Genomic DNA, 24,928 nt, shown 5'->3' on the forward strand with positions numbered 1-24,928 from the left:
TAGCAACTCAATCAAACCCTTCTTAACAGATTCTTCCAGGAGTGCCCCAATCTTCACCTCACGAATGCAATCTTCAGACCCCAAGTTGATTGTTTCCAGATTCTCAAGATGCGGCTGAATGATCTTCTCTTCGTGCTCAAGCAGACGGGTAATCTCATCAGGAATCTCTTCAACATCATCTTCTTCGGCCTCAAATACAGGGAACTCAAAGTTGGGAGATGGTGTTGGATCATTATGTTCAATGGGTTTGATCAACCTGCATAATGATTTTGGATATAAAAAAGAGATTTCAGAATTCAAACAAGGCAAATCATTATGCAGATGAAAAGATTGATTTTATTATCTTTTTAGTGTTTTTTAGTGATCACCATTTTCATGCAAAAAGCAAAAAGGGAAAATAAATTTGGAAAAACAAACATTTAACATGTTATTATTGAATGAATATCACTGTATTAATGTGCCAATAATGTCATCACTTCTCCTTTTGGCATGGGAGAAGGGTTTTTAAACAAAAGTGAACACATTACGTGGACTTATGGACAACTGTTGGAACATCAACAGCGACCCAATTATTGCATACTCCTCCAGGGATGACAAAGTTTCCAGAATCTTCCTCTGCATCATCTTCCACTATAGCAGCAGCCTCTTGGTCTTCGACCGTGTGGATGAAACCTCTACTCTGGAACAGCCCATGCTCATTGAAAGTGCCTGAAGAGTACCCTATGCCAGCCCAAGATTTAGTGTCTTCCAGCTTAATCATTTGCCCTAAACCAGTAGTTGCGCCATGCTCAATGGCCAACTTCGCATCATTGTAGGACGCAAATGAAGAAGTTCCTTTCCTTAAAGGCTCAGCAATAGATAAGGCTTGGAACGGCATTCCAACCTCATCCTCAGCGTCTATATAGGAAAAGGAAGACAAATGGCTTACCAAGAGGGCCTTCTCTCCCCCTATCACCACCAACTTCTTGTTCTTGACGAACTTCAACTTTTGGTGTAGGGTGAATGTCATGGCGCCTGCCTTGTGAATCCATGGTCTGCCAAGCAAGTAGCTATATGATGGGTGAATATCCATGACCTGAAAAGTGATCTGGAAATCACTAGGTCCTATCTTGATTGGGAGATCAACTTCGCCAATCACAATTTTCCTGGATCCATCAAAAGCCTTAACAACTACTCCACTCTGCCTCATAGGAGGCCCCTGGTAAGAAAGTTTCGCCATAGTGGATTTTGGCAACACATTTAGTGACGATCCTGTGTCTACCAACACATTAGATAAGGCATCATCCTTGCAATTCATGGAAATGTCCAGAGCCAAATTGTGGTCTTTTCCCTCCTCGGGAAGATCAGTATCGCAAATGCTCAAATTGTTACAAGCAGTTATGTTTGCAACAATGCTATCAAACTATTCAATTGTGACATCGTGATCTACGTATACCACGTCCAACACCCTCTACAAAGCTTCACGGTGTGACTCAGAATTCATCAGCAAAGATAGGACATATATCTTTGATGGAGTTTGAAGCAGCTGATCAACAACATTATACTCACTCCTTTTGATGAGCCTTAGCATCTCATCACAGTCCTCCTTCAGAATGCCATGCTGGCCAACAGGGACAAGAGCTTTAGTAGATTTATCAACAACAAGTGCCAGATTCGGAGAAGGAGAAGAAGACCCCACAGGACTGGCAGAATTATCAACAACATCAGCTCTTCTCATGTCATCTTGGGATTTCGGCGGCGCCGAGAAAAAACGACCACTGCGGGTCATACCACTGACATTAGATATACTCACAACAGAAGTGGAGGGCAAAGGCACCTCCTTCCCATATTCTAATGCAACTGCGTTAAATCTGTAGGGAACAACTTTATTTGAAGAGTACGAGACAGGGCCCACTGGCTTGATTATAAGAGATGGGGAAACCTTCTTCTTGCTGCCATCATATCTGACAATAACAGGTTCGGGTATTCCGAAAACAGGGGATATAACATTCACTTCATCCTCATCATGATTCTGAAGTACCTCGATCACACCGTGATCCAGTATCTCTTGGATGTCCTTCCTGACTTGGCGGCATCCTCTCTCGTTGACAGTGCATACTCGGTATCTGTCGTGGTCATGCTCGTAATGACTGTATCCACATAACAGTCTATGCATCTCGACCAAGGATTGCCTTATATGACTGACATACAAGACTTTATATTTTCCAGGGCAACCCTGGACCATGTTTACAGCAGTTTTCCCATGCTCGGACAATGGGTTCTTCTTAACATTCGGACCTACGTCCTCGAAAAACAAAATCCCACTCCTCACCAGGTCTTGCACCTTGGTCTTCAGGGGATAACAATTCTCCACATCACGTCCGGGAGCACCGGAATGATAAACACGGTAAAGCTCAGGCTTGTACCACCACTGAGGATTGGTCGGTACAGCAGGTGGGTCACATGAAATAATCAGCTTCCTATCTATCAGCGACGGATAGAGCTCAGCATAGGTCATTGGAATTGGATCAAAAGTGACCATCTTCCTATCATAGCTGGTGCTGGTATTGTTGTTGTTTCGAAGCTGGTAGGCCTGCTGTTGCGGACAATGCTGTTGTTGTTGATATTGTTGATGTTGCGGTTGTTGATGCTGATAATGTTGAGTTTCCCTGAAGGCAGGTGCTATCTGAGCCACCTGGTGCTGGTTAATGGCAGGGCGAACAGTCTTCCTTTTTACAGAGGGCCTTCGTTTAGTATGGGAAGACACGACATGTGCCTCTCCCTTTTTCTTCTTTGCAAAAACCCCATAACGCTTTGCAGAAGAGCCTTCATCTCTGGTTAGACGTCCTTCCCGGACTCCTTCCTCTAGTCTCATCCCCATGTTCACCATTTCGGTGAAGTCCGAGGGAGCACTAGCTATCATCCTCTCGTAATAAAATAAACTCAAGGTCTTCAGAAAGATCTTGGTCATTTCCTTCTCTTCGAGTGGTGGCACAATCTGTGCGGCCAATTCACGCCACCTCTGGGCGTACTCCTTGAACGTTTCCTTCTCCTTCTGGGACATAACCCTCAACTGATCCCTATCGGGAGCCATATCAATGTTCTACTTGTACTGCTTGACGAAAGCTTCGCCAAGGTCGTTGAAGGAGCGGATGTTCGCACTATCCAGACCCATATACCATTTGAGTGCGGCACCGGACAGGATGTCCTAGAAATAGTGGATAAGGAGTTGATCATTGTCAGTCTGGGTTGACATCTTGTGTGCGTACATCACAAGATGGCAGAGAGGGCAAGTGTTTCCCTTGTACTTTTCAAAGTCAGGCACTTTGAACTTGATGGGAATCTTGACATTGGGCATGAGGCATAACTCAGCAGCAGATTTACCGAAGAGGTATTTCCCTCTTAGAGTCTTCAATTCCTTGCGCAGCTCAAGGAATTGGCTCAGAATGATAAATGGTGTCGTCGACTCTCGGTAACATGTACACAACGGGAGGTGGCACAGCAAGGATCGGGCTAGATGTCGGCATAAAAACAAAGGTTGGAGCGAGACCCTCTGGCACAAAGTTCGCGGGCATCCCTCAGGGAAACCCGGTTGGCATAGCAAAAGGAGAAAAATGAGTAGTGGCGGAAGACACAATAGAGGAATCTACCTCTGAGATGACCGTCCTCTGGGGAGGAGTTGCAGGCGTTGGAGAAGACAGACTTTGGGTGGCCAGGAATGACTCCGTCAGGGTAGTCAGCCTAGCCACTTCCTCCTTAAGTTCTTTGTTCTCTTGTTCAAGATGATCCATCAGCTTTGAAGAATTGGCCCTGGTGTTGTACGGTGCGTCAGCTTGTCTTCAGAATAAATGAAGAACACAGAGTTAGACCACTGATCAAGAAGCCCTGAACAAAACCTGCTTATGCATATGATGCCTGCAATGCTTGTGCATATGTTTTATTTTCATTCAGAGGAACTTTTAGAGATTTATTTGCAAATGTTTGGAAAATATTAATCTTTTAGACATATAATGGAATATTCATATCAATAATATCTGGAAAAAATTTTACACCAAAGAAGTACAATCTTGGTAACTGAAATTCTGGTATCAGATATAAGATGTCGAAGGTAATGTCACGACACTAATATCTGTTAACACACAATAGATAAAGATACAAAATGGTAAAGCAAATAACACAAGCAATTGTTAACCAAGTACGGTGCAACTCACCTACGTCTGGGGGCTACCAAGCCAGGAAGGAAATTCACTAAAATAGAATTAGTTCAAAGACTCTCCGTACACTTCAACAAGTTACAGTCTTTCTCACCTAATCTCTACCCGTGCAATTTCTACCTAAGCACTCTTAGATATGAGAACCCACTCACTTCCCTACAATCACACACCAGTGATTTTAAACAACAATCCCTTGAGAAAAGAAAATACTTTTCAATTACACACTCTTGATTTTACTTCACAGTTTCAATCAACAAGACACACTCTTGATCTTGCTTCACAACTTTGATCAAGAAGACACACACTCTCGCTTAACAGCTTTAGAGTGACAAAGTACAACCACAAATCAGTCCAATTCAATCATCAATGGATAACTTGAATGACCTACAAGTCTCACGACTAAACAGACACAAACCCTAGCTCTCTCTCTATATTTCGCTCAGTATTGGTTGTGTGTTCAAACAGGTTTTCTAAGTCCCTTTTTAGAGAAGCATCCAGCTGGGCTTGGACATCTTGAAAACCCTAAATCTATTTTCCAATCAAATCTTTTTATAACAACTGGTTAGATCTCCTTGGAAAATAAGTAAATCTGGTTGTAACCCATGATTGAATGCGCCAACTAATCATATCTTCAATCATACAAAGATTGCCTTTAATTGTGCAATCACAAAACACCAGACATTCATACTGAATGTTCTGTGTACAGGATGTCATGACATCGGGTCTAACATCCTGGAAAAATCCTGCATAATCCAATAATTCCTTTTATAACTTCCAGCAGGTACGACCATATCAGATGCCATGACCTTGTGTATGACATCTTGAAACAATCTTGCATGAACATGCCTTTCATTTAAGCTCCAGCAGGTACATCCAATATCAGAAGCCATGGCAATGTATGTGGCATTCTGAAACAATCTTGCATGAACATGTTCTTGAACTCCAGCAGGTACATAGGATATCTCATGTTAAGACATCACACATAACATCTTGTGAACACTCTTTGTTTTACCATAATTGCTGCCAACACTCAGAATCAACAAACTCCCCCTTTGGCAAATTTTGGCTAAAACATATATCTGTCCTTTTTGTTCACAAGGTAAACTATAAGCAGTTAAACAACATAACAGTAGTTTAAACAGCAGCAGAAGCAAAACAATTACTAGCTTTGGCTACTAGTAATGCACACATGCACAAGGGTACTTCTCCTCCCCCTAAATCTGTGCAACAAAAATAGAATTACTAGTTATGAATGCAACTAGTAAGACACACAAATGCACAAGGGTACTCCTTCTCCCCCTAAATTTATGCACACAACAAACAGTCTCTATGAACATAACAACTACTGTAACTCCAGCACCTGTACCAGCCAGCATGTCATTCTGACATCTGCTTCAACAACAACACCTGTGCACCATGTCAGACATCCTCTTTGACATCTTGTAAACAGAATAACATTCTGTTTTAAGACCTGTGCACTTCCTTTGAACATAGCTGTCCTCCAGCTATATACATCTCACAACTTCCACAACAGCTTCCATATCAGCACCACTTCTCCCCCTTTTTAGTCAAAATTGACCAAAGGTGACCAATCAGACAAAATAAATGTCTATTATCCTAGCAGAGAAAGTTAGATCAGATGTTATAACATTAAGCATGTTAAAACATAATATTCAGGAAGTACAAACCATCATTATACACAGCTGTGATAGCTGAGATAATGAACAAATCCAAGGAACTCTTTAAGAGCCCTAAATATTACAAAACAGGCATCAATGAGGACTGCCACACATTACACAATTGCCAAAAAAAACAAAAAGCTTCAGCATCCATACAGCAACAGCAGAACAACTTCACAGCACCTTTTACACCATCTTTATCTCATCATACTATTCTTTACCACAGGAAGGAACCATTAATCAGAAGAAGAAGTATCACCTTCACCTTCACTTTCACCTTCAGAGCCTTCAGAACTTTCAGATCTGCCACTGGACTGGGATTTTGCATCTGAATTTTTAGCAGCCTTCTCCATTTCTTCCTTTTCCATGTTGCAGATAAGAACTTCCAAAGCTTCTTTTCTTGCCTTGGCTACTCTTATTCCATTATCCAGTTCCTTGCAGGTATCTTTCAGTTGATCAATTAAGCTTCCTTGAGATGCAGACTCTCTTCTGGCAGATGTCATGACAACATCATTTACATGACTTCCCTCAAATAGCTTATAATGAATGGATAAAGGGGTTTTTCTTCTGCTTGGCATGTCATTTGTATTGAGTATGCCTAGTTGTTGACTTAAGATAATACCACAAATAATGGATGGGAGGGCAATGGGTAACTTCACAGCATTTGTGGAGGCATGTCTGATGGTTTGGTCAAACAAAAACTTTCCAAAATCATAGTTTATCTTGCTTCCAATTGCATGAATGATTCTTCCAAGAACAATGGAGATGGTAGAGACATGATTAGTAGGTACCCAATTTGTTGAACCAATCTTGTGCAAGATGGCATATTTTACAGTTAGTTTACTAGCTGATAGGTGTTTCCTACTAGGCCATTCCTTAACTTGGCCAGCTGTAATAATCCTACAGACCTCATTGTCTGTGGTCTCTAGATCTACTCCTTCATCAGTTCCTCTCCCTAGGAACTTGTTGATGATGGTTGGTGAAAGTTTCACACACTTACCCCTTACAAATACTTTGCAGACCTCCCTGCTGCTCCTTTCACAAATTTCCTCAGGGATGTTCACAATGAATTCTTTTACTAACCCCTCATAGCACTGAGGTAGAGCAGTCACAATTTTCATAAGACTAGCTGCCTTAATTAACTCCATGACTTCCTTTACTTCAACTGCCTCTTTTCCCAATTCTCTTTCAACCGCTACCCTTCTTTGAGTGACAAACTTCCATTTGGCAGCACCATCTTCTACGTGAAAAGAGATATTGTCTAGATGAACAGCAGCCACTTTGTTTGGAGACTTCTTTACAGTCTTCCTTTTAACAGGGGAGATGTCTGGGACATCTTCTTCGACATCCTCATCAGATTCAGAGCTCTCACTTTCTTTCCTCTTCCTGACCTCTACTTTACTCCAAGACTTGGAGGGACCTATACCAGCAACCTTTTTATCTCTCCTAGTTGTCCTTATCTCAGCCATACTCTTCCTTTTTCTCAGTTTATTAGCTACACTAGTTTTCACAAGATTGACCAAAGTGTCATCTTCTTCCTCAGACATTTCTTCCTCAATATCCTGAGCAGTACCAGGAGACCTGCTAGGTAAATTTTTTCCAAGAAAACATAGTCCCTCATCAGCTACTTCCTTTTCTGTCTTAGATGAGTCATCATCTTCCTCAGCTTGGGTTTCCACCTCAAGAGAGGGGTCCCTTCTGGATAGAGGGGTAAACATATCCTTGACTCCATGTTCTTCATTCAATATCCTAGTAACTAGGTTTCTTATGGTGAGATCAGTAAAGTGCATGTCCTCTTTATCAGAAGATTTTTCAAGAGTGTTACCTTGCTTAGCTCCCTCCATGGAAGAGGAGCCTGGGATGCCACCTGGTATCATACGCAGAGGAGTCACATCCATCAAATCTTCATCTAGAAACTCCATGGAGGGAGTTCTTGTATGAAGGGGTTTTGAGCTAGATGATGATGGATGTTGAGACATGTTGTTGAACTTTTGAGGAAAATTTCTTTGCCCTAGCAGAGGTTCTCTGAGTAGTTTGATGAAGATGGAAAGAATTATGTTCAGGTAGAGCGTGAAAATGAAATAGATACTATTTCCAATACTAGGTGATGATTCATTATTAATGTGGCTTTTTCTTTTCATTGGGCAGACAATATTTTTGTTACCTTTTCCACTCCACATTAATTGCCATATTATCTCAAGAAACCAAGCCCCTAATTTCCCCCTTTCATATTTCAGTTGGACATCATACAAATCCCTTGTAACCTTGTTAGTTAGTAGCATTTCATGTTGTATAACTATGAGTTTGTTTTCCACATATTTTCTAATAGAGTGATGACAGCAAATAATGTACTTGGTCCAGCTGTGCTGAATATGATCTTTGGACATAATTGTACCATACAGGTTGTCATAATACAAAGTCATGACGTCGAGTGTGACATTGTATATAATTATCAGTAGTTTCATCCAACCTGGTTGAGAATTGTTGCTTTCATCTGATATATTTTCATCATAAACATCAGTTTCATCTTTCAAATGTGTAGGAGCAGGTGTCCTTTCACTTTCTCTCTCAATCTTCCTTGTACACATAGTCCCTTGTGGCCCAGTTCCAACAAAGTTCTCACTCCCTTCAGACTGCATATAACTAGTCACGTGTTCCCCTTTTTCAGATGTTTGGGCCATCATGACCTTCTCTTCCTTGAGGTTAGGTCTTAGCTTCTGGTGTAACATCCTTGTCTGACATTTCCCACAGACTTGTCTTTCATTACCCTCGAAGGTTCTTCTAGCAATTGTACTCATCTTAGAGGAGTCATCCATTTGAGAGTTCCACATGTAACTGTTGTCTTTAATCCTGATTCCTTCCATAATTACTTCACTGTCTTTGTTAATAATCAGACATTCAGTTTTAGTGAAGATGATATTTAGACCTTGATCCCCTAGCTGACTGATACTTATTAGATTTGAAGTCAAGCCCTTGACCAGTAGAATATTGTCAAGTTTAGGAGCTCCAGGACACTCAAGCTTGCTTATCCCCTTTATTTCACCCTTTGCTCCATCACCAAAGGTTACATAGCTTATGTCATGAGGGTGAAGATCAGTTATCAAGTCTGAGTTTCCAGTCATGTGTCTAGAACATCCACTATCAAAATACCACTCTTCTTTGAGGGGACTGTGAGCTATTAGACTTGTAACATTAGTCTTAGGAACCCATTGCTTCTTGTTGATAGGCCTGTGCTGTTTGGGTCTGGGTTGATACTGAGTATGTTGATGAACAGGGGTAGGGTAACCATACAACTTATAGCAGAAGGGCCTTGAGTGTCCAAATTTCCCACAGTAATGACATCTCCATCTTTGGTGTTTGCCTTTCTGCTGTTTTCTCTTCTGATGATGTGACATATGATGTGACATCTTAGGACTGCTCTTACTATTGCTGCATTTAGGTTTAGCTTGAGGTTTGCAACTAGTGTAACTGCTTTTAGCCTTAGATTTATGGTACCCTAATCCAGATTTGGCTCCTGTGATTAGTCCAGTTTGGAGAATCTTGTCTAAGGAGTCAGATCCATTGTTTAGCATCCTTACATACTTGGTTGTCTCTTCTAGTTTTGAGTTTAAGAGCACAACTTCAGTTTTTAGCTTGGAGATGGTTTCCACATGTTCTTCCTTTTCATTCTCCAGCTGTACTATCTTCTGGCTTTCAACTTGTTGACTTTCATCTAGCTTGACCTTCAGAGCCACATCTTTTGTTTTCAATTTGGAGATGGTTTCCAAGTATTCTACCTTCTCATTCTCAAGTTGAGTTATTTCTTTCTTCTGGTTTAAAACCTGCTTGCTCAGCTCTACACTTTTATGGCACGGCTCTCTGTAGGTAGAGGCCAATTCCTCAAAGGTTACTTCACCATCACTTGAGTCTTCATCAGGTCCCCATCTTCCTGTCAAAGCAGTCACAAGATTTGCAGCCTCCTCTGTATCACTCTCATCTGACCAGGTGGCAGCAAGACTCATCTTCTGCTTCTTGAGGTAGGTTCTACATTCAATTCTAATGTGTCCATACCCATCACATTCATAGCACTTTGCTTCTTTTCCTTCTTTGGGCTTCTCCTCTGACCTTACTCTTCTTCCATTGCTGATGTCAGATGAGATGTTCTTGACATTTGCCTTGGATCTTACATCCATTTTCTTTAACAATCTGTTGAACTGTCTCCCCAACATTGCAACTTCATTGGCCCACTTTTTATCCATATCTTGACTGTTTTCCTCTTCTGTGTTTGATATGAAGGAAATGCTTTTGGTTTTCTTTTCAGTTCCATCATTCAATCCCATCTCAAAGGTTTGGAGGGAACCAATTAGCTCATTTACCCTCGTGTTGGAAATGTCTTGAGACTCTTCTATGGCAGTCACCTTCATTGCAAATCTCTTAGGGAGTGACCTGAGTATTTTTCTTACCAGCTTTTCATCTGTCATCTTCTCTCCCAGGGCTCCTGAAGCATTAGCAATTTCAAGGATACTCATATGAAATTCATGAATGTTTTCATCTTCTTTCATCCTTAAGTTTTCAAACTTGGAGGTGAGCAGCTGAAGTCTAGACATCTTTACCCTAGAGGTGCCTTCATGAGTGGTCTTGAGAATGTCCCAAGCATCTTTGGCCACTTCACAGTTGTTTACCAGCCTGAAAATATTCTTGTCTACCCCATTGAATATTGCATTCAATGCTTTAGAGTTTCCAAGAGCAAGATCATCCCCTTCCTTGGACCATTGTTCTTCAGGCTTCTTCTTAGTAGTGGATTCTCCTTCTTTAGTAATGATAGGATGCATCCAACCTGTTAACACAACTTTGCAAGCCTTGTTATCCAGGGATTTCAGAAACGCTACCATTCGAGGTTTCCAATAGTCATAGTTAGAAACATCCAAAATTGGTGGCCTATGAACAGATCCTCCATCTCTCTCCATTGTACCAGAAAGTATTGCCCCTAGATCTCATCCAGAACCATCCAAAATTGGTGGCCTATGAACAGATCTTTTAGACATATAATGGAATATTCATATCAATAATATATGGAAAAAATTTTACACCAAAGAAGTACAGTCTTGGTAACTGAAATTCTGGTATCAGATATAAGATGTCGAAGGTAATGTCACGACACTAATATCTGTTAACACACAATGGATAAAGATACAGAATGGTAAAGCAAAAAACACAAGTAATTGTTAACCCAGTTCGGTGAAACTCACCTACGTCTGGGGGCTACCAAGCCAGGAAGGAAATTCACTAAAATAGAATTAGTTCAAAGACTCTCCGTACACTTCAACAAGTTACAGTCTTTCTCACCTAATCTCTACCCGTGCAATTTCTACCTAAGCACTCTTAGATATGAGAATCCACTCACTTCCCTACAATCACACACCTGTGATTTTAAACAACAATCCCTTGAGAAAAGAAAATACTTTTCAATTACAGACTCTTGATTTTACTTCACAGTTTCAATCAACAAGACACACTCTTGATCTTACTTCACAACTTTGATCAAGAAGACACACACTCTTGTTTAACAGCTTTAGAGTGACAAAGTACACCACAAATCAGTCTAATTCAATCATCAATGGTTGACTTGAATGACCTACAAGTCTCACGACTAAACAGACACAAACCCTAGCTCTCTCTCTATATTTTGCGTAGTATTGGTTGTGTGTTCAAACAGGTTTTCTAAGTCCCTTTTTATAGAAGCATCCAGTTGGGCTTGGACATCTTGAAAACTCTAAATCTATTTTCCAATCAAATCTTTTTATAACAGCTGGTTAGATCTCCTTGGAAAATAAGTAAATCTGGTTGTAATCCATGATTGAATGCGCCAGCTAATCATATCTTCAATCATACAAAGATTGTCTTTAATTGTGCAATCACAAAACACCAGACATTCATACTGAATGTTCTGTGTACAAGATGTCATGACATCAGGTCTGACATCCTGGAAAAATCCTGCATAATCCAATAATTCCTTTTATAACTTCCAGCAGGTACAACCATATCAGATGCAATGACCTTGTGTATGACATCTTGAAACAATCCTGCATGAACATGTCTTTCATTTAAACTCCAGCAGGTACATCCTGTCATACCCCGAAATTCACCATACTCCGATACAACTTTCATCTGATCCATGATCCTACTGCACATGCATGCTTTCATTATCTCCTCATCATAATTATATTAACTTTCATAACCAAATACATATTGCATGGAATCAAGGCATGATTAAAAAAAAGGGGGGGGGGGAGAAACCAAATTTGCCTTGCACGGACTCCAAAATAGATGCACCATTCCCACTAACTTTCCCTATAAATAGATGCACCATTCCCCCCACATTCCCACTAACTTTCCCTATAAATAGATGCACCATTCCCCTTCATTTTTCATGCTTTCTAGCCCCCAAAAATGATGAAAAAATATCATTTAACCCCTCTTCTCCAAACCTAAATCAAAACCCAAAAAAACCTTTCCCTCCCAAAAGTCACCACCACCAACTTTTTTTCATTTCACATTTTTTCTCTCAAAATTTCTCACTCTCTAACACTCATAACCCAACTCATTTACTAATCTTTCACCATAAATATTTTCATCCCAAACCCCTCACTTCACATTCAAGCTCAACACCATTTCTACCTAGCTTTTTTCACATTTTTGTGGGTAATGATTTTAACTTAAACTCTTTAACTTTTTGTTTCTTTTTTTGATTAAAAATGGTTGCTTGTTCTTGGTTGGTCTTTTGAGATGGTTTAGATTCAAGCTTGCAAAAAAAAATGATTGACTTTGGTTTACTCACCTTTTTTAAAGATTTTTTTTACTCTTACTATCTTTTTCACCTTTTTTGTGGTTGCTTTGTGTGTGTTATTTTTTTCTTTTATTATGAACTTATTGTTGTATTTGTTTGGTTGATGAGGTCTATTAGATCATGACCATGGTTGTTTAGAGTTGATTAAATCTTCAATGTTTAAAACCTATCTATGGTTTATCAATAGATCATTCATGATACTTTGAGGCATTGATAGATTGCCTCTATTTTAACCATATTTGGATCATTTGATGCATAGATGAAACTATGTCTTTACATTAACTTGTTAATCCATTTGCTTATTGTTACTAGCTACTAATTACTAACTCTTAATATTTATATTATTGCAATTTATTTTATTGTTCATTTTATTTCATTTACTTTATGTTTATGTTCACTAACTACTAACTTCTAACATTTATATTATTGCACTTTATTTTTTTTTTCTTTTGTTCACTTTACTTCAAGTATTTTATGTTTATGTTTATTATTATCTAACTATATCATTTACATTAGGCTAACTTATTTACTACCTCATTATCTTGTTAAATAAAAGAGGAATAAAAATAAAAGAAAGATAACAAATCACTTTCTTATTTATTTTTAATACTAATAGATGGACTTAAGGTTGCATAACTTTCTTTGTTAAAAATCTATTGTTAGTTGATTTTTTAATCATCTTCAATACTTTGCATCAATGATAAGCTATCCCTTAATGTGTCATATTTTAAGTCTTTTTGGCCTAAGAAAATAGTCTTAAAAAATATTCATTTTTGTACATGTTACTAACCACTAATTGTACTTCATTAATTTTGTTCATCATTAACCTTTGTTATTGTGATTTTGGTGTTATTGAGTTATATTTGTTTTATATCATTTATATTCACTAACCATTACTATTGTGATATTGTTTCTTTTTCTTGTAATTTACTTTTATGTCATTACCTTGTAATTTACATTAAAGTACTCATCATCATCATCATTGCACAAATTCATCATGCATGTTTATTTACTTGTTATTTATTTTATTATCATCAAACATTAAAAACAACAAAAACATGATAAAATGATAAGACAAAAATATTCATTCCACTCTTAATCAACTTGGACTTAGAGGATTTCATTTTAGGACCCTTGCTTGGAGGTCTTTCCCTTATCTTTGTGATACTTTGTAAATGTTGGATTTTATTTGTAACTTATATTCATGTTGTAAGAATGGCATCATGGCACCGCATTAGGGGGACATGTTTTTAAGACCATTATCCTTTGTTGAGCTTAGGTCACTTTTGCACACAAAAGGCTTTCTCTTGGGCTACCTTACAATGAGAATTTTTAATTTCTTGTTGGTTACTTTGCATTCATGTTTCATAAGCCAAATTTCATAATCAAAATAAAATAAGTGGTGGAGAATGAGTGAGAATGGAGCATTCCTAGCCTTACTCTGATTATTTTGGACGCAAGACGCTTGACTTGTTGTCTAGAATAATCACCTCTGCCCATAGACTTTAGTACAATATAATCACAAACATTCTTTCATAAAACCCTTATTCAAGGTAAAAATAATATAACTCATCAAACTCTTTTTTGTGCCTTAGGGCATCATCCCAAAAGACCCTTTTTTCAAAGGTAAAATCATCCAACACACAAATATTTTCTACTCCGAACTACGGAGCTCTGATTCTTCATCCCCGAATGAGTGATACGTAGGCACAAGGGCCACAATCCTTGGCGAGCACTATAATAACAAAAACACCCCCTTCTTTCCACATATTCTTTTGAAAATAAAACAATAATAGATAAATCCCATGTATGTAAAACAACCCAAATGGTTCCCATGGAGTACCATGGACGTAAGGGGTGCTAATATCTTCCCCTTACGTAACCGACTTCCGAACCAAAATCTCGGTTGCGAGACCGATTCCTTATTCTCTTTTAGCGCTTCCCGTGCGCGTCTCTTTTTCCGAGGGTTTTATTGACTATTTCCCCTCTCCTCTCCGATAGAGGTAAACTAAATAATATTCGGTGGCGACTCTTCTGACTTTGCCTCTCTTTGGCATCTCTTTAGTCCCGGTTTCGTTATCGTGAAATCCCGGTAGCGACAGCTGGCGACTCTGCTGGGGACCCCAAAATTCCCTAAGCAAGTCTAGCCTAGTTTGGGTTGTTTCTCTTTTACGTACGTGGAGATTTTATCTATTATCCTTTTTTTGTATATATTACTTTTGTTGCTAACCTATACATATTTTCTTTGTTTTCCTGTTGGTCCGAAACTTTGGTTCTGTGACGAAGAATTTTTTGGAAGCAATAATGATTGCAAAGAAAAAACCCTTGTGTGAAAGACTCTCCACCCGAGTCTGAGAGTTTGCTTGAGATAGGAGAGGTTGAGTAGTATTGATCCGCGAGGTTCCTTCCTCGTTAGGGTCGTACGAGAACCTCACTTGGTGGTAGATTCTCTTAAAGGGATTGATGACCGTCGTGCTTTCGACGTAAGCATCTTTTCTTTTACTAGAATCAATGACCCTAAGACCCCTTTTAGAACCTTTAAAAACTATGGCTAGCCTAGACCGATGGTCGCGTAGTATAGGCCCCCGAGGTGCCTTCCTCGTAAGGGTCGATACGAAGATCTCACTTAGAGTAGATGACTTTGATGGAGCAGTCGCCTAGCAAGTAAATTGACATAAGCGGCTGACAGTCAAGGAAGTCCATGACTCTAGGGGCAGTGTCTTACACCCAATTTTCCAAAAGCCTTAGATCACGCAAAGCGAGAACCTTGGTTTACTAAGCAGTCATTATTAACTCCATGCTTCGTCACGATGGTCCAAAACCACGAACCCATGCCTAAAACCCTGTGGAAATAATAAACCAATCATTCATTCATACATTCATTCATCATCAAAATAATAAGCAAAGCTCTTAAAATTTTCATTTGTTCAAACGCAGAATTACAAGACTATATTCTGACACAACCATGGATACTTCAACAAAGAAAAGCACTTCTTCTTTCCGCTTCAAGAGTCCCGACATCAGGTCATTAAAGATCCTCTATTCAAAGGTCATAACTATCAAAGACAACAAGTTTAGAGCCAATTTTGGGAACATCATAGATCTTCTAACCGAGAAGGTTGGCTATTGTGCTATCACTACAATGTCCCAATACTATGACGTTCCTCTAAGATGCTTCACTTTCCCCGACTTCCAAATCTCTCCAACCTTGGAAGACCTCGAGAGACTCCTCAATCGACCAATCAAGGAATACAACCCTTTCCCGAAATTGGAAGAAGGATTCTGTTTGACCGAGCTCTCACTCATCTTGGGTATCAACACCAACAAGTTAGTGGAAAATTGGGGCGTTAAAGGATCCCTTAAAGGTTTAACTCAAAAGTTCCTAGAAGCCCATGCTTGGGAAATGATTAAAGAAGGAAGACCCGACTTTTGTAGTGCAACCTTGGCACTTTTGATTCATGGAATTGTCCTCTTCCCAAATCTGGACAAGTTTGTGGATCAATTAGCAGTTGAAGTCTTTTTAACAAAGAACCCGGTGCCTTTTCTACTTGCCGATTTCTACCATACCTTCCATACAAGGCATGAGAAGAGGGGAGGTACTTACCTTTGTTGCGCTCCTATGCTACATCTTTGGATGAGGGCCCGCATGCCTTAAAGTGGACCTTTCGCCGAAAACAAACTGACATGGCCGCAAAGGTTCGCATCTCTCTCTGCCAACTCAATTCTATGGTACAAGAGGGAATGGGATATAAAGGATGTTATCACAAGATGTGGAGAGTTATCTAACGTACCCTTGATAGGAACACAAGGTTGCATCAACTACAACCCTGCTATACTCAAGAGACAACTAGGGTACGCCATGACAAGTCCCCCCGAGGAAAGAGATTTCATTCCATTTGTCATCAATACCGTGGATCCGCTTGATTCGAACGTGAAAAGAGTGAGAAAAGCTTGGACAAGCATAGTTCGTATTAGCCATGAATGGGGCAAGAAAAATATCCTAGCCAAGGAACCCTACTATGTGTGGGTAAAAGTTAGGGCTAGGGTGGTTAAGATGTCGTTTCTGTTTGATCCTTCTTCATTCCCGTTGATGCCTGAGCCCGAGCCTATCCTACAAGAGGACATGGACAAACTTACCAGCCAAATCAAAGAGCTCGAGTTAGAAAACACTAAACTACGAGTCGAACTCAATCGCGCCAAGGAACGTAACCATGTCTTGGAGGATAAGGGTAAGCAAGCCTGTGAAAAATTTGAAGATAGCAAGAAAAGGCTCCGATTAGCCGAGGGACAAAGAGTTTGGGTTGGTGGAGCTTTACAAGGAGCTAATTCTGAGCTAGATTTCCGCAACGAGGAGTTGGGTCGAGCATCCCGAATCATCAAGGACCTTGAAAATACTGTCGAGAGGTCTAATGCCATGAAGAAAGAAGCGAGGGAAGATTATGAGGCCCAGATTCTCGAACTAAGGACCACTCTAAAAGAGTATAAGGATTTGCTAGCCAAGGAGCAACTAGAGAAAGAAAAGATTCATCGAAGCTTCCTGCGTGAGCAGTTCAACCTTGGACAAGCTTGCGAGCAAATTAAGAACTTGAAGAGGGGAATCTATGACCAAGCCTATGTAGAATTGCAAAACAACTGCAGACATTGGGAGGAGCGTTGCTATGAATTCGAAGCTGCCATTGTTCAAAGGGACGAAATCGTCCATAATCTCCAAGTCCTTTACGAAGAATGGAGGGACAAGTACACCAACATGACAGTATTAACCAACTATGCCCTTCAAGACTTTCCCGACAAGTTGAAGGAGGCAGATCTGATCATGTGCCCAGATAATACCCCCAAAGAGGTCTACCACTTCGTCAAGTTCTGCAAAAGAACAATGGCCGAACTCATCACCGACATTGAGGCTCTCCGCAAATCTCAAGGGGTCACTTTTAGGGTGGATATCTAGTTGGTTTATTTGCTTCCATTACTTGTATTTTGCAACTTCTATGTATTGTTGTCTATTTTCCCTTCAAAGGATGAATGAAAGTTGCGATTTTTCTCTATCGTGTTTTCCTATTTCGTGATTGTGAACGAGAATCGTCAAGTAGTTTTTTGCAATGAATAAACATGAATAATTAAAAAGAGCTTTGCTTTAACAAGAAAAAATTCATGCATCATATGCATCTTTCGAAACACAAAAACATAAAAAACTCATCCATCCACCCTTTTTTCCTTCCAGAACCACTCTCCAAAGCTGACTTTTCGGTACGATACACGAGGACATCGACAAGATGTCATGGAGCAACTTCAAGAGAACCAAGTTGTCCTTCAGGAAGAAGTATCCCAAATTCGGTCCCAAATGCGGCAATTGATGGAGACTATTCAAGCAGTCGCAAGAAGCCAGGAGGTTATGGCAAAAATGCATGAAGAAATGAATCAACGTGCCAGTACTACCAATCCTCCTACCCCTCAAACGGTCGAGGATCCAACTCCAGTTCCTCAAGCTGATCCTCCAATTAACATTAATGCACCCGGCGGTGTTCCAAACGATAATCCTCGTCCTCATGCTCCTGAGACAGACGGCCAACTTGATGCATTCTTCAGCCCAAGGGACGCTTCTCAGAATGACGCCTTCGGTTCCGCAACCAACAAGGTGGAGAGGAAGGTAGAGGCTATCGAGGAAAAGCTCAAGGCAATGGGGAGCACTGACATTTTGGGCCTCGATGCAGCAGAAATGTGCTTAGTACCTGGGGTCATCATCCCGGTCAAGTTCAAAGTTCCGGACTTTGAAAAATATAAGGGAAATAGCGACCCTAGGACACACATTAGGGCATACTGCCGAAAGATGGCTGCCTATTCCAGCGATGATCAACTTTTAATGCATTTTTTCCAGGATTCCCTCAGTGGGGCATCTTTGAATTGGTACATGCAACTCGAGGGCAACCATATTCATACCTAGAGGGAAATGGCCGAGGCATTCCTCAAGCACTATCAGTACAACACTGATATGGCACCTAATCGCACGCAGTTGCAAAATCTGACTCAGAGGTCTGAAGAGTCCTTCAAAGAGTATGCCCAGCGGTGGAGGGAATTAGCTTCTAGGGTAGAACCCCCATTACTAGAAAGAGAACTGGTAGACATGTTTATGGGAAACTTGCAAGGTCCATACCTTGATAGAATGGTAAGGAGCACCTCTTCAGGCTTTTCTGACCTGGTCTTAGCCGGTGAAAGGATAGAAAATATGATTAAAATGGGAAAGATCCAGAACTCTGCTAGTACTTCTAGTGCATCGAAGAAACCTTTTGTTCCCTATGGTAAAAAACGAGAAGGCGAGACCAATGTTGCCTCCATTATTCGAACAAGAAATCCCACTTATCCACAAGTAGCTGCCATAGCTCCCGTCCACCCAAGTCAACAACAACCATTTGCAATTCCAGTTCAAACTCAACAACAACAACGGTATCAACAACAACCGCAACATCAGCAACCACAATATCAACAACAACAAAGGATGCGAAGGCCCGAGAGAAGATTTGACCTAGTTCCCATGCCTTATAGACACATTCTACCATATTTATTGAGGGGATCACTTATGCAACTAAGGGAGTTAGGACCCCCACCAGCGGTTCTTCCTCCCGGTTATGATGCAAATGCCCGCTGTGAATTTCATTCTGGCGCTCCCGGGCATTTGATCGAGAATTGTAAAGCATTAAAGTACAAGGTTCAAGATCTTATTGACTCTAAGGCAATCACGTTCGCCCCCAAGAGGCCGTATGTGAATAATAACCCGATGCCCCATCACAACAATGCATCGGTGAATATGATGGAAGCTGACAATGGAAGGAGATTGATGTCCTGTGTGGACGAGTTAAAAACACCACTCATCGAGATCAAGAATGCTTTGATGAAGAATAATACCTTTCCCATCTGTGGTAATGACTGTGAACATTGTCTAATTAACCCGCAACAATGTAGAACATTGAAGTCTGTCATACAACAATTAATGAACCAAGGGATCTTGGTGGTAGACTGCCCATCCACAAAGGAAGATGTGTCTACCCTCGAGATACCATACGACGAAGTCCCTCCTCTGCAAATTCCATATGAATTCTCTCAGTTAACTCTGTCAACAAATCCTATTACTCCAATCATAATAACAGTTCCCACACCATTCCCATATGTTGACACCAAGGCAGTCCCTTGGATGTATGACACCTCAATCTACATTCATGGTCAGAAGATTCAAGAAGAACCGATAAAGTCTAGTGAGCCAATGATCAATATCACCGGCACTAGCGGAGTCACAAGAAGTGGAAGGATATTTTCACCGACACCCACTCCAATTGGAACTATCAATCCTTCAACTTCAAACAAAGGAAAATAAATTGATGGCGCTCAGCAAAGACAAGACCCCGCACCTTCAAGTGAAGTAGACGAGTTCTTACGCATTATCAAGAAGAGTGATTATCGAGTAGTTGATCAGCTTAACCAGACACCCTCGAAGATCTCAATGTTGTCTCTATTGATGTGCTCGGAGGCCCATAGGGAGGCTTTGGTAAAGTTTCTGAGGACAGCTCACGTACCACAAGAGATATCTATTTGTCAGTTTGAAGGAGTAGTTAATAATATCGCTACTAGCTTAAGCTTAGGTTTCAGTGATGAAGAGCTTCCCACCGAGGGGAGGAATCATAACAAGGCTCTCCATATTTCTATTGAGTGTGTGGACATAGTCCTATCAAGAGTTTTGGTAGACATTGGGTCTTCCCTCAATGTGATGCCTAAGAGCTCCTTTGCTAAACTAACTATTGAAGGACTCGTAATGAAGCCGAGTGAGCTTATAGTAAGAGCATTTGATGGGACTAGAAGGACTGTAATCGGTGAGGTGAATTTGCCTATGAAGATTGGTCCCCATATTTTCCTTATCACTTTCTTCGTAATGGATGTCTATCCAGCCTACAGTTGTCTGCTTGGGAGGCCTTGGATCCATTCAGCTGGGGCAATCACTTCAATGCTCCACCAAAAATTGAAATTCTTAGCTGATGATAAGCTAGTTGCTGTCGAGGGTGAGGAGGACATTGTGGTAAGTCACCTCGCATCTTTTCGATACGTTGAGGGAGAAGGGGAGATAAGGGAAGTCCCATTCCAATCATTTGAAGTTATCAATGTTGAAATGGTTTGCCCAGCAAGGGGTGAATCTAAAGATGCTGAATCTCCCATGGCATCTCTTAAAGACGCCCTAACAATCATAAAAGATGGACACTCCCAAGGATGGGGAAGATTGCTTGAACTTCCTGCCAACAAGGACCGCACCGGTTTGGGATACAACTCCCAGAATTTGAAGAAGCCCGCGCCGATAGCTACAAGGGGATCAGTGATCCCGCTGTCTAATAACTTCTCAAGTGCTGGTTACCTGGATGACAACCGTGTTTGTGCCGTGGAAGAAGAAGAAGAAGAAGAAGAAGAAGAAGAAGAAGATGATTGCTTGATCTTCACAAAGACTGATGGAAATGGTGCCACCAAATGGACCGAGTTTGAAATACCTAAAGTGACCTTGATTGAAATGTAATTCCCAATGTTGTTTTCCTTCCTTTTATCAAAAGAACCCATGTCAAGCCCAAGGCATGGGGGAATCATTTGTAGGGCCTCATCAAATTTCCTTATTAATCATTAATGAAAAAGGGTTCATGTTCGCAATCAATTTTGAGATCCTTGTCTTTCATTTATTCATTTCACTTTTTTTAAATGACATTTTTCTTTTAAAAAAAATATAATAATAAAAAATTTCTTTTCAAATCATCCTTTCTTTCATACCAATAAAAGCGTGAACCTTAAATCATGCAGATCATCCTCGACAACCACCAATGACAATTATGCTACAGTCTCATACGACTTTGACAACCCGATTAATCAAGCTGATGAAGAGTGTGAGGAAGAGGCCGAACTCCCAGAAGAATTGGCAAGGTTGCTCAAGCAAGAGGAAAAAGTCATCCAACCGCACGAAGAATCAGTGGAAGTGATTAACCTTAGGACAGATAAGGAAGCGAAAGAAGTCCGAGTCGGCTCCGCTCTACAAGACGAGGTGAAGACAAAATTGATTGAGCTCTTGAAGGAATACAAAGATGTGTTTGCATGGTCATACCAAGATATGCCCGACCTTGATACTGACATTGTGGTCCATCATCTACCCCTTAAAGAAGAATGCCCTCCAATAAAGCAAAAATTACGAAGGACCCGTCCCGACATGGCTATGAAAATCAAGGAAGAGGTACAAAAGAAGCTCAACGCCGGCTTTGTAGCGGTCTCCAATTATCCTCAATGGATAGCTAACATTGTGCCTGTACCTAAGAAGGATGGAAAAGTAAGGATGTGCATAGATTACAAAAATCTAAATAGAGCAAGTCCCAAAGATGACTTTCCACTGCCACACATTGACGTGCTAGTAGATAATACCGCTCAGTTCTCTGTTTTCTCTTTTATGGATGGTTTCTCCGGTTATAACCAGATCCGCATGGCTCAAGAAGATATGGAGAAAACCACTTTCATAACACCATGGGGCACCTTCTGCTACAAGGTGATGCCTTTTGGATTGAAGAACATCGGCGCCACATACCAACGAGCCATGATCACTCTCTTTCACGATATGATCCATAAAGAGATTGAGGTCTACGTCGACGACATGATAGCTAAGTCTCAAACCGAAGAAGAACACCTTATCAATCTAGAAAACTTGTTTGAGAGGCTGAGGAAGTTCAAATTGAGGCTTAATCCCAACAAATGCACATTTGGGGTAAGATCCGGCAAATTGTTAGGTTTTATCGTCAGTCAACGTGGCATCGAAGTAGATCCCGAGAAAGTAAAAGCCATACAAGCTATGCATGCACCCAAAACCGAGAAGGAAGTCCGAGGATTCCTAGGTAGATTGAACTACATTGCTAGGTTCATATCTCACCTCACTGCCACTTGTGACCCAATCTTCAAACTTCTTCGAAAGGATCAAGCCATCATTTTGAATGATGACTGCCAAGACGCATTTGAGAAAATAAAGGAATATTTGCAAGAGCCTCCTGTGTCGATGCCTCCTGTGCCTGGTAGACCATTAATCATGTATCTCACCGTTCTTGAAGGATCAATCGGTTGTATCCTCGGCCAACATGACGAGACTGGTAGAAAAGAGCATGCAATATACTATTTGAGCAAGAAGTTCACTAATTGCGAGAGTAGGTATTCGATGCTTGAAAAGACTTGTTGCGCACTAGCATGGGTTGCCAAACGTTTAAGACAATACATGCTCACTCATACGACATTGTTGATCTCTAAGATGGATCCTGTCAAATACATCTTCGAGAAGCCGACTCTAACTGGTAGAGTAGCCTGATGGCAAATGGCTCTGACCGAGTACGATATCCAACATGTCACTCAAAAGGCCATCAAAGGGAGTGTATTGTCTGATTATCTTGCACAACAACCCTTGGAGGACTATCAGTCTATGCGTTTCGAATTCCCCGACGAGGATATCATGTTGATTAGGGATTGCAACATCCCCGGTCCCGAGGAAGGACCCAAGCCTGGATCCCGATGGACCATGGTTTTTGATGGAGCTTCTAACGCTCATGGCAATGGCATTGGGGCAGTAATCACTTCTCCAACTAATTTCCACCTCCCCTTCACCGCCCGATTATGTTTTGAATGTACAAACAATATGACCGAATACGAGGCTTGTATCTATGGTATTGAAGCTGCTATCGATCTTAGAATCAAAATCCTGGAAGTTTATAGGGACTCAGCCTTGGTAATCAGCCAAGTCAAAGGAGATTGGGATACTAGAGACCATAAGCTCATTCCTTACAAAAAGCATGTCTTGAAACTAGTCCCCTATTTCGATGAAATTACATTCCACCACATCCCTCGAGAAGAGAATCAGCTAGCTGGCGCTTTGGTGACTTTGGCATCCATGTTTAAAGTTAAATGGAAGAACGAAGCGCCATCCTTTCACCTAAACTACTTTGACGAACTTGCTTACTGTCTGGCAGCAGAAGACGAAGCTGACGGCCATCCTTGGTTCCATGACATCATGAAATTCTTAGAGAACCAAGAGTATCCTGCGGACGCGTCTATCACCGACAATAAGTATCTTCGAAAACTATCATCCAAATTTTTCTTAAGTGGAGGGGTATTATACAAGAGAAATTATGATTTTGTTTTGCTTAGATGTGTGAACAAGCAAGAAGCAAACCAGATTATAATGGAAATTCATGAAGGATCCTTTGGGACGCATGCCAGTGGGAGTACTATGGTGAAGAAAATCTTAAGGGTCGGATATTACTGGATAACTATGGAGATTGACTGTCATCGCCACGTCCAAACGTGCCACAAGTGCCAGATCTATGCTGATAAGATCCATGTGTCGCCAACGCCTCTCAACGTCCTAACATCACCTTGGCCTTTCGCCATGTGGGGCATTGACGTGATCGGACGCATAGAGCCAACTTCCTCGAACGGACACCGCTTCATCCTTGTAGCCATTGACTATTTCACAAAGTGGGTAGAAGCAGCCTCGTACGCCAATGTTACCAGACAAGTGGTGGCCCGATTCCTCATGAAAGAAATCATCTGCCGTTATGGGGTCCCCAACAAGATCATTACTGATAATGGATCTAACCTCAATAATAAAATGATGAAAGAGCTATGCCAAAATTTCAAGATCGACCACCACAACTCATCGCCTTATAGGCCTAAGATGAATGGCGCTGTTGAGGCAGCTAACAAAAATATCAAAAAGGTCGTGCAAAAGATGGTGGAAACCTACAAAGATTGGCACGAAATGCTCCCATTCGCATTACACGGCTATCGTACTTCCGTACGCACTTCCACTGGGGCAACTCCCTTCTCCCTTGTGTACGGCATGGATGCGGTCTTACCAATCGAAGTAGAGATTCCTTCCTTAAGGATTTTGACAGATGTTAAGCTTGATGAGTCTGAGTGGGTACAAGCTCGATTTGATCAACTAAACCTCATTGATGAGAAGCACTTAGCAGCCATCTGCCATGGCCAACTTTATCAAAAGCGCATCAAGAGGGCACATGACAAAAAGGTTTTCCCCCGCAGCATAAAAGCTGGAGACCTCGTATTGAAGAAGATTCTTCCAATCCATACTGACCCAAGGGGAAAATGGATGCCAAACTATGAAGGTCTGTATGTTGTAAGAAAGGTCTTCTCCGGAGGAGCCTTGATCCTTGCAACTATGGATGGTG

General features: G+C 40.9%; 1 protein-coding gene across 1 annotated transcript; it reads left to right on the plus strand.

The window, feature by feature from the left end:
* The first annotated feature begins 18,642 nt into the window (after positions 1–18,642).
* Positions 18,643–20,061, plus strand: LOC127136700 (uncharacterized). The gene is made up of 2 exons (XM_051063233.1): positions 18,643–19,136; positions 19,281–20,061. Exons 1-2 carry the CDS (start codon positions 18,643–18,645, stop codon positions 20,059–20,061), a joined length of 1,275 nt encoding a protein of 424 aa, XP_050919190.1.
* Positions 20,062–24,928: the final 4,867 nt, after the last annotated feature.

Source organism: Lathyrus oleraceus, chromosome 4 (assembly GCF_024323335.1).
Source record: "Lathyrus oleraceus cultivar Zhongwan6 chromosome 4, CAAS_Psat_ZW6_1.0, whole genome shotgun sequence".
Lineage (NCBI taxonomy): Eukaryota > Viridiplantae > Streptophyta > Magnoliopsida > Fabales > Fabaceae > Lathyrus > Lathyrus oleraceus.